The sequence below is a fragment of the Varanus komodoensis genome, unplaced genomic scaffold, assembly GCF_004798865.1.
Source record: "Varanus komodoensis strain SLA01 unplaced genomic scaffold, ASM479886v1 scaffold12, whole genome shotgun sequence".
Taxonomy (NCBI): domain Eukaryota; kingdom Metazoa; phylum Chordata; class Lepidosauria; order Squamata; family Varanidae; genus Varanus; species Varanus komodoensis.
In genome coordinates this window covers 25,547,774-25,559,206 of record NW_025335349.1, presented here as the reverse complement: position 1 = coordinate 25,559,206, position 11,433 = coordinate 25,547,774, and the positions used below count along the sequence as shown (strand labels likewise).

The following is an 11,433-nucleotide window of genomic DNA, read 5'->3' as shown; positions in this document are numbered from 1 at the left end:
AAAGGGAGTAGGCAACATACAAGGAAATTGACAGGATGAAGCTGCCCATGGGCTAAATTGTGCACAGTTGGGACAGGCTGGGGGAGAAATAATAGTTAGACAAAGAAGGGTTGTGAGTTGTAATATGTGAACACTGCACTATGGTTTAACTATAGGCTGTGGGCCACAATAAGCCGGAGTTCATAACCCAACAACAAATCATGGGTTCTCTTCCTTGGTTGTTCGTGATTAACAAACCATAGTTAAACTATAGTACACATGTAGTGAGAGTTCACCAACAACCCACAATTCAGTGACAACTGTTATTCTGGATTGTCATTACATACTGGCTTGGTTCACATTATCACAATAAGCCACTGCCTGTGTGGTTTCTTATGGGTGTTCCATACACTTGCATCATAAGCAAAATAAGCCACCTTATTTTGATTCTGCAAAACCACCCTGCTGCATATTCAATAGTATATGAAAAGAACCTCCTGTTCCTTTCATCTAGGAGGCAGAGATCTTTCAGTTAATAATGTGCTTAGCTTGGTTCCTGATATAAACAGGAGTCTTACAAAATAGACACGTTCTTTGAATAAATTGTCATTGAATTAACTGCCTTATTGGTATTGATTAAAATGGTATGTAACATTGCTAATTTGGAGAACTAGTCTAGAACAGTAGCAGAGGAAATCCCCAATTCAAAACTCATCCGTGCCATGATAACATTGAGTGTCATAGGTGAGCATCTCTCTAGTTCAGCTGCTGTCCCCACCCCATCCCTCAGTTGTAATAGCTGCATTTGCACATTGCAACAACTTGCCCTGGCAATAAGTCATGTTGGTCTCGTTATCTTGTGAAAAGTCCATTAAATGCCCAACAGACAGTTGGACTCACCATAGATGGTTCATTCTCCATCCCTGTCCCTCTCCCTTGGTGCTCCCACCAGTATCCCAGGAGATCCCATAGCAGGGCCAACTTCTGTCCTGATTCCTGCCACAGTTGCAAAATGGTTTCGGCTTGAAAGCTCACTTTCATGATCTCCATTTCGAAAGTTCCTTCAAAGTGGCCAAGCAGCGTATTGGTGGGGAAGTCAACTGTTATCTTTTTTTTTTTGGCCACAGTTGTGCAACTTGGAGGTGCACACAGAGTGTGACAGTTGGAAGGCTCAACTGAGTTAGTGTCCTGGGATGTACGTGCTGTCATAATTCAGCATAATGTTATTATATTACCAACCCTGGACATTGGTCCAATGAGGCTCCTAATTGTGAAAAGACAAACCATCAAGGAAAAGAAAAGTGCAAATTTATTTACTTGTGAAAAAGAGATAGTGCAATTTATACTCCTTGACAAAAGTGTGTATAGTCAAGGCTATGGTTTTCCCAGTTGCAATGTATGGCTGTGAAAGTTGGACCATAAGGAAGGCTGAGCGCCAAAGAATTGAAGCCTTTGAATTGTGGTGCTGGAGAAGACTCCTGCGAGTCCCTTGGACTGCAAGGCGTTCAAACCAGTCAGTCCTAGAGGAGATCAACCCTGACTGCTCTTTAGAAGGCCAGATACTGAAGATGAAACTCAAATACTTTGGCCACCTAATGAGAAGGAAGGACTCCCTGGAGAAGAGCCCAATGCTGGGAACAATAGATGGCAAAAGAAGAAGGGGATGGCAGAGAATGAGGTGGCTGGATGGAGTCACTGAAGCAGTCGGCGTGAGCTTAGGTGGACTCCGGGGGATGGTGGAGGACAGGAAGGCCTGGAGGAATGTTGTCCATGGGGGACTCCTTAATGGCTTTTTTTGGGGGGGCGGGGAGCTCTAGACTATCCTAAGGGTGATCACATTCTTTTAGTTTTCATGATTTTAAGCATTCCTTGGGGACAAGGAAAAGTGTGAGCCACCCTCCTTTTAAAAGAAACCAGCACTTTCACAACTAGATTTCTGTGGAGTCTTCACATGCATTCATGCCTACATGTGTCCCTGTGAAGGATCCATAAGCAACCTAACCAAAAAAATACCTTCTAACAGGAGTTAGAATTTTGACAGCTATTTTTGGTTAGCTCCTTTTCAAAGGGTGGTGGCTCACACTTTCCATGTTTCTGAGCATCTAGGGGCTTGGGAACATCTGGAAAAGTGAATTCATTCTTAGGAAAGTTTCATGGGGGATGGGGAAAAATCTTGCCACAAAGAGGATGTAAATCACACCACCCCTTTTTATCAGCGAAGATCTCTCTTACTTGCTTTGCCTTGATTAACTGATCTTTTGAAAGCTGTCAAGAGAACTCAAAGAAGTAAAAACCAATTGGGAGCAACTTTGAATCAAGGTACAGGGTTGATAACCCTTAGAACAAGCTATGGGTTGTCAGGGTATTTTGTTTTCCTGCAGAAATTAATCTGGGTTCACATGAAACATCAACCCATTCTAGCCAATAAAACAAAATGGGAATTGACTTGAGGGAGAGTTTTAATGCTTTCTGAGAAGAACTGCATCTGTGTATTGACTCTAACTCTCTGTTATATGACTTGTGTTTCTCCTCAGAAATGGAGGCAAACAACCATTTTAACTTCACTGGCCTTCCCTCTTCACCTACTGCCTCAGGACTGAAGTCTGCGCCTTCCTCAGGGGACAACATCTACACAAATGGCTCTCCCATGAATTTCCCACAGCAAGGGAAAAGTAAGTGTGGTGCAGTGGTCCTGGATCATTGTGATATTTGAGGCATCTGTGTGTTGATTGAGTATGGAGTTATGACTAATGGTTGATACCTTGCTTTTAGAGAGCAAGGTATCTCTTTGCAGGATGGCAATGTTAATTACAAGGTTGATGGCTGAGCCTCAGGGGATCTGTAAGGGGTTTGAATATCTTGCAATAATTAAGGTTGTATGAACCCTTGTATCCATGGGATCACTGTGAGAGAGCTCTTTCTGGAGATGGTGCAAAAAAACTGAGTTTTTCTTTAATATTATTACAAACGAGGAGAAGAATCAAGCCATACGCATGAAAAAAAACTTGTGGGATTAGGCAATATCTAATAACACTTTGGGAGTGGCACTCAAGAATTATTGCTGTTTCATTTGCCTTTTGAGAAAGTACTTTAGCAGGTAAAGCTGGTAATAATAATACCTTCTTTACCTGCTCAGATAATAAAATGTTCCAGTTTCAAAATCTTAGAATAAGTACAAATACTTATTAGGCCCCCTGATGATAGCAATACTATAAATCACAAAAAACCCTTGCAACCACCATTGATTAAGAATGGACTATCAGAAGACATAAAGTTAGCATCCTTTTTCAAAAAGGCAAAAAAGGAAACAGCCAGGTTACAGATCTTCCCATACTGAAGATAGAAAAAGGTAGGAGGAGAGATGGACATGTTAAAGCTAATAATTTTTTTTATCATTCGTGGTGACCAAGAAAATCTTAGAAACATGACCATAGTTTGAGTTCCTTAAGAAAAAGAAAAGAAAAAGGAGAGATATAAATCTGATAAATAAAAATAGTTGTGCCAAAACTTTGACCTGGTTTACATGTAACAGTGACAAACTGTAAGATATATATCAGCGTATAAGGTGACTCGCTTATACAAGGTCAATACTTTGGGCTGTTTTTCTGGTCTCAGGCATATAAGATGATCCCAAATTTTTGCTTTGCTATTTTTCACTTCAAGGGTCATCTTAAACATGGGCATATATGGTAGTTTAATTGAACAACCCCACAGTTAAACTATAGTTAGTAGTTAGGTTAATTGTACTTGTTTAACCCATGATTAAGCAATAGTGTCTGGATTAGGATATCATATAGAAACCCTGATTGGTCTAATGGTGGTTGAAGATTCAGTGAAGTTGTGGAACATGCCTGTCATGCATTATGGCAATCTTTGATTAATTAACCCATGTTTTTCTGCTAAGTCCATGCAGCTCTTTGAAAATCAGAAGGCAAGAAAAACAGCCTCCATTCTGCTCCCACCAGATTCATTTAGTGACAGGAATTTAAACATCTTAGACTAGGGAAAAAGACAGGTTCTCAATTGCCCTTCCCCCACTTCTTCCAATTACTGAGATGCTTGAATTAAGGTTTATTTGATATATTAGAATGCTTTCCCCTGTGTCAGCAATACCCCTTCAACAATTTTTTTTGCAAAATAATGCTAAGGTAAAATATCTGGCTGCCTGAACATTATAAGGCAGGAACAGAAAATCTTCATCTTGTGAAGGTCTGCATTACCTTAACCAAACCCTGTTGGGATCCACATTGCAGAAATTGGCAAGGCAAAAATGTAGGTTGGATTAACGATATGATTCTTAGCTTTGTATCTAACATTTTAAAAAGGCATTTGCATCAAGGTATTCTTTCCTCCAGCTTGTGCAAGGTTCCCTCCATCTGCTCTTTAGTTTGGTGACAGAGTGGGGTGGGATAAATCCTTACAATAATTGAAGAGTACAGCCAATATGAGGACATTACAGATCATGTCACAGTTCCCTAGGCAGAGAATGTGGAGGTCTGAAAGTCCACATTTGGCTCATATGCCAGAGGTTTCCTGCTTTTGTTATGAGGTATTATCATTTAGGTTGTTAAAATGCACATGATCTTAAAGACTTGTACAAGTATATACACATATGTAGACGATACGGGTTCAACATGTGAACAAAAGGTATGTTTACCATGTGAGATACTTGCTGAATTTTTATGTCCTTCCACCAAACAATTTCGGTTTATCATTGGCATACATCACAGGATTATTTTTTGTTGAGAAAATCAATATAATAAAATGCTTTTTTCAGGCAGCATGCTAATACATATTTCTCATCCTATTTACCCAGCTTTATTGTGTTTTATCTCCTCTGGTCTTCACCCTTGCCTTGGCAAAGGAGACAGGCCCAAAAGATGTTGCCCTCAGTCAGTATTCCTAGCATTTATTGTGCTCTTTCCTCATGGCAGGTTTGAATGGAGACATGAATGTTAATGGCTTATCTACTGTATCTCATGCTAGTACTTCAGGGACCCGCTCCTCAACCAACTCTCAACTCCACCATCCCTATGACTATCTCTGGAACTACTCTCAATATCCATCTGGCAATGGCAACAACCTCAAGGACAGTCCACTATTTTCCCAGTATCCAGTGAATGGTACTGTTGGTGGCAATCGGCAAGGCTCACCAGGGCACACCACGAATCTGAGGGGAGGTAGCGGGCAAGAATTCTGGGCCAATGGCACTCCAGGGGCCATGGGACTAAACTTTGACTCAACAGAGCTGTATGACTCATTCCCTGACGATCAGAATTTTGAACTCCTGCAAAATGGCCCATCCAGCTTCTACACATCATCTCAGCCTTCCCCCATGCTTGGCTCAGGCAGTCAGAACTTTTCTCCACAGCAGGATGAGCCAAGTAGTGAAGAGACTGTAAAAGAAACTTCATCTACTGTCTCAGAAAATGGTGCAAGGTTGTTGGGCAGCATGGAGCTGGAGAGCACACAGCCAGGTAAAATACCAAATCATTCCCAGACTTTTTATTCAGGAGATCTAGCGCTGGATTATTATATTTGTTTAAGGACATGCTGATGTCCAAATTTGTCATTACACAAAATATGCAATAGTGCAGGCCCCAGCCAGATTGAGACTGATGTTACAGTATAATTATCTGAGGCAATCTCGGATGTGGAATATGTCACTCTTGATCATTGTTAGGCCTTTTTAAAAAACCTCACAGAAGTTGCATTTCATGTCGTGGTTGTTGTTAATTTCTTTTCTATACTGCCCCACAGCTGAAACTCTCTGGGCAATTTACAAGAATCCATAAAAACAGACAATAAAAGTACAACAAAACATCATAAAAATTGCAGAAGGCATTTAAAAGTTTAAAAGAGCCAAAACGGACAATAGCAAAGAATGATTCTGCAAAATACCCGGGATGTATAATTTCCCTCAAGCCCTTGGGTGGTCAAGTAAGTCTTTAAGGGCCTCAGAGAAGAGAGCCTGGTGTTCATAGGTTGGGAAGAAATGGTCTAAATGTATTCCTGCTATGGTTGGTCATAGTAGAACAATAAGAGAAGGATATTCAGTGGCATCTGTAGAATTGTTTTTTATGTAAAACCACGAGAATGCTGTATAACCATGTGGAGCCTTGGCATATGTCTTCCTACACTGTTTGTCCAATAGTGGGCCTGTTTGCTCAAGTGATAGCGCACAGGCCGTTCTTGTAAGATGCTATATCTGAATAAGCCCCCCATACCCTATTCATGGATTCTTGTAATTTGTTTGAAGAAGTATCAGTGAACTTTCTAGTCCCAGTTTGATATGCTTTTCACTTGGTAACTGGCTAGTAACTTTAAAAAAAGTAATACAGATTAATAGCTTCCTTTCTTCTTACGGTATAGAAATATAAGTGGAAACATTTATGTAGGAATGTATATATGCATTCCCAAAAACTGATACAGGTTTTGCTGTACCTGTCTCAGTGAGTGCCCTAAGTTATACTTGGGAGGTTGCATTGCATAGGTTCTGTGGTGATCATGAATTGCCCTTTAAGGAAAATCACCACAAGCCACCTGCTTTTCTGAATTGGGCATTCCGTTAAAGAGGGACATTAATGCCAATACATGTTGGCTCTTTTATGAATCTGTAAAGAGCCTTGTGGAAGCAAGATGAAGATGTGTGAGAGTATTTCATGTAGATATTATAATTATGCAAGCTTTTTCTCTTTTGAACAGGAATACACTTGAAGACTGTTTGAGTAGTAAATTGGAAAGATAATTTATCTTGGTTCAGTATGAAAGAATCCTGTCTATAGATAAGCTTCACACACTAACTTCTGGGGTTGATCTGTGTGGTTTTTAACTCAACAAGACAGCAGATGAAGTTTGCAAGCCAAATGATACCTAATAGACTGTCAGAGTTGTGTTTGTTGGATACCGCTGTTTCAGGAAAAGGAGTAGCAGGAACAGTTTTGGCCTATATATTAAAGAGAGCATTCTGTCAAACTGGAAACCTCCAAAGGGTAAACTTTTCCACAGAATGGCTGAAAATACCAGGTCTCCAAAATAACCTAGTTGTGGGAACATACTAGTATTCCCCTGATCAAGATGTTCAAGGTAGTCTTGAGATAGAGAATTAAATCAGGGCAGCATTCAAAGGAGAATGTGTTACAATAATAGGTGACTTCAGTGTCCCTTACATAAACTAAATAAATGCTTCCTTTGGTCACAACACCAGACGTAAAATTTCTAACTCATTATGCCCTGTAACTGTTGGTCATGCAACTAGGCAGAGGAGAGGCAACACTGTACTTCATCCTAAGTGGTACCCAAGACCTAGTGCAAGATGTGAATATTATTGATGTGATTTGAAACAATAACCACAATGCTACTAATTTTATTTCATGCCTGGGTTTGCACAATAGGGAAATCCATTGTGGGTAATTAGTCATTGTGGATTGCCATGTCATGCAAACCTGGGTTGTTTCCTACAGGGTGGGTAGTTTTCAGGCAGCAAGTCACTCAGACAAACCATGACTTGTTCTAGGCGATGTTGGACCCACACTGGGTTAGCATGTCATCCAGACCTGACACATCAATCCCATCATGGGTCTTGGGAAGAAGTTTTATAAAATACTCATAAATGTTCCTTCCAAGTAGACCAAGCCATGTGGTAATATTTGCTTGCTTCCTTCCATTCATCCGGCCTTCCGGCCTTCCTTCCTTCCTTCCTTCCTTCCTTCCTTCCTTCCTTCCTTCCTTCCTTGTCTTCTAAATTAATGGCTGATATTTTTTCACTTTGCCTAAAAATACAGTGTATAAATATATCTATTAATCTCTCCTAGAGTTGAAAATGTGTGGCTACAATGGTTCTTCTCCAGTCGGTGAACCTCTCAGCCAGGAAGCCTCTGTCTTGGAGCCTAATGCTGGAGGTGCTTGCATAGAAGAAGCTTCTCGGATCCCTCCTCCTCTGGAGGACTCCTTGGAGCCTTTTGAGTCATTGGACAGAGGTATATTTATTTATTTAGACTATTTGTATGCTGTCCTTTCGCAGAGCCTCAGGACAGCTTACATAAATAAGAAAAATAAAACATAATACAAATAAAATCCAGGTCCACCCTGGCTGCAGATTAAAACCTATATAGCTAATGTTAAAAGTTATTAAAATGTTGTTGAAATAAAAAGGTCTTAGTCTGATGCTAAAAAACAAATAATGACAGCGCCAGGCAGACCTCTCTGGGGAGCGCATTCCATAGGTGGGCCACCACCGCAGAGAAAGCCCTCCTCCGGGTACTTTGCCTCCTCCTAATATATGGGTATGGGGTAGTGTTCATGCTTTCAGTGTGTGATCTTCATCCATCATACTGCCTATAGCCAGAGTGGTTTAGAAAAGGTACTTTCCTCCACGTTCAGAACTAACATCCCTTACTTACTTACTTATTTATTTAGGCAGATGACTTCTATGCCGCCCCATTCGCCGAAGCCTCGGGGCGGCTCACAAACCATAAATAAATAAAAATCAATAAAACAATATAAATTAACAATATAAATTAAGTCACCCTGGCCAAAGAATAAAATGAATAAATAATATTAACAATTAAAATAACATTTGAATAAAAAGGTCGTTGCCTGGCGCCGAAAAACAAATAACAACGGTGCCAGGCGGACCTCTCTGGGGAGCGCATTCCATAGATTATTAGGGTTTTCACATGAAAAATGTGATGGCAAACTGCCCTTGCTGGTATTTTCTTTTCTAGACATCTTTTTTCAACAAGCCACTATATAGGGTTTGCTGGACAAGGAGCTCCTCGATAGTTTCTCCTAAGACCTTGAATAAAGCGACTTCTAGCAATTTTGCTGCTGAACACAAAAGTTTCTTTGCCTTGTTTGTAAATGGCTCCCATGTTGATGTGTCCCTGGTGTGCAGGTTCTGACACTTGCCATCTGCTCCTAGATAGCTACATGCAACATTTCTGAGCCTTTTTCATTTGTTTGTTTCTCTTTCTCTATTTTAGCAAAGATTGTGGCTAGCTAACTTTGAGTAGGATTGAATAGAAGACAGGCTCATACAATGAGGCTAATGTCAATATTGAGATCTTTGGCTATCTAATAATATTGACCCTGGAGGCAGAATCTGTCCTTTGAATTTGCTATTGAGTTTGCCTTTGATATAGCACCAAAATGCAGGGACTTAGGATCAGTTTTGTTCTGCATACTACCATGAATATTTGGCAAGAATACAATATCCTGATGAGGCAATTGCAGACTCCAATCTCTGATCCCAGTGTTTGTACTTTAAAGTACTTTTGGCCCACCAAACACTTCTTTGGAATATCCTAATTTTCTAGCAACACCATTGCTTTTCTCCAAACAAGCTTTGATAGTGGAGAGCCAAACCACATGCCTGTAACCATAGACATAAATTCAGGTTAGTTTTTAAATTATCAATTGTATTACATTTTAATCACAATCTCCAAAAAATAAATGTTACAACCTAACAATTCTGATAGCTTCTAAAAGATTTTGGATGAGATATCTGTTTGCTAGAAACCTTTTATTTTAAATATTTCATTAATTACTCCATAAATAGAACACATCTGTTCATTTAACATAGAACTTCTTTCTGTTATGCTTCAGTTATTTGCAATTTGTGTTTTATTTATACATGTTTTATATGTGTTTAAAATTACTACTCCTACTCCAACCTAATCTTCTAATATTCCTTTTAATGCTATTCTTATAAGATTCAAATAAATTATTTAGTTTGTTTAGGATAGGAAAAGTGACTGAAATTGATTTAAGATGGCATATCCCCACATCATTTCTGTGGGCATATTTTCTACTAGAAATTCAAACTTGTTTTATAATTCTTTTTTCATTTATCCGCTTTTTTCCCAATAATCCTTTTGCAGAATCAGAAGACATTTAGAAACATCATTATTCTCCCAAACAAAATACATCACATGTTATAAATGTTGAAAGAGAAACTGATTCTCATTTTTCTATACCCTTTCATATATAAATGAGCCAAATTGTAATCTTGCTTTTCTACATTTCTTAGTACTATCCCAGAAATTAGAGAAATATAACAATTATGTTGATTTTATATTCATGAAACTGCAGGTTATTCTCTTCCACATATGGACAAGATCATGTGGACTAGGAAGTTGCTTGTATGAATCTCTTCTGTGTCATTAACTCCATTGGTTGCCTTAATGCAGGCCTATATTCACTAAGCTTCTGTTCTCCAGCTAAATTCAGTGGTTAGCACTGGCCTATCTTACAATGCTGTAGTGAGGATTATGGGGGTGGATGTGAAGCATTTTATGTAACTGCTGTAAAAGTGCAGCTGTGCACATGATGATTGGCTTGTTCAATCTGTTTTTGTGATGGTCTCTTTTCCGGTGAAATTGTAGGAAACTATGACTATATGCTGTAACATTGACTGACTTCTATAAATACTATTATTAATAGGTTGACCCCCATGTTTGACTTCTTTCTTAAAGCAGTTTTTCCTAAAAGAACTATATTTGAAAGCCTAGTGGGGTCAAGTCGTTAGGTTGAACTTGGGCTTTCATTCAAATCTCTGATAAATCATGTGCATCCTTGGGCAAATTGCAGTCTATATGTTTCTCCCCAGCTTTAGGAGAATATTACTTAGGATCATCCTGACTGTGCAGATCAGTGACAGAAAGATTATGAATATTAGAAGTCCTTTGAAATTCTAGATGGTGTAGCTGAGAACATTGTGCCAGTTAGACAGAAGGTCCCTGGCTTGTACAGTATATAACAGTCATGTTTCCTATTCATGACTTGCAGATCCGGGGACAGGAGATCTCTATGAGATGGATACATCTGAGTTGGTAAGTGGCAAGTCCCCGCTGGAGGACCCTCCTGACATCTCAGCCCTGGATTGCCCTGGCAGCCCCTCTCTCAACCACTCGGACTCCTTCAGCTTATTGGCAGATGATAGTCAGCCTGACACCTCACTTTTTGGAAGTGCCAATTTGCCACCTGTTCTTGGAGAGTCTGTTTTGCAAGGTGAGCAAGGTCTACAGGTTCCAGGAGGCATTGACTTTGCTTACTTGTTTTACTCAAGGGCTAATGAAGAATGCAAATCCTGTCATGCATTAATCTGTGGCCAAATACAGTAGCATTTGCTTGTGAGAAGACATGTGGGAAAGAAAGACGTGGGATTTTGAAGTATACATTTTATGACACATTTAATTCTTCCAACTTTGACAAAAAAGATTTGGTGTTGTAGTAGGCTGGGCTCTACCAAATAATTGTACAGATCAAAGGTAGGACCAATAATTTTACAGATAATAGGGATAGTGGGGCATATTTTCCACATGATGTATATATAAGAGTGTGTAGCACTCCCATTTTGGGGGTGGGTTCATGATGTGGGATTACTTTTGTTACATTATATGAGGATTATCATTGTCTAACTTCACAATGTGCTGGAGAGGTATGTTGTGATTT

The 11,433-nt window shown here is 39.5% G+C and overlaps 1 protein-coding gene across 6 annotated transcripts in view; it reads left to right on the top strand.

The window, feature by feature from the left end:
* The window catches only part of BAZ2A (bromodomain adjacent to zinc finger domain 2A), a 78,937-nt gene that overhangs the window by 28,297 nt on the left and 39,207 nt on the right, over positions 1-11,433 (top strand). For all 6 annotated transcript variants that reach the window (XM_044421975.1, XM_044421973.1, XM_044421977.1 and 3 more), the window contains 4 exons: positions 2,514-2,651; positions 4,914-5,456; positions 7,794-7,958; positions 10,768-10,989. In XM_044421975.1, coding sequence (XP_044277910.1) covers positions 2,516-2,651; positions 4,914-5,456; positions 7,794-7,958; positions 10,768-10,989 — 1,066 coding nt within the window. In that variant the 5' untranslated portion in view covers positions 2,514-2,515. Of the gene's footprint in view, positions 1-2,513; positions 2,652-4,913; positions 5,457-7,793; positions 7,959-10,767; positions 10,990-11,433 lie in introns of those variants that run through there.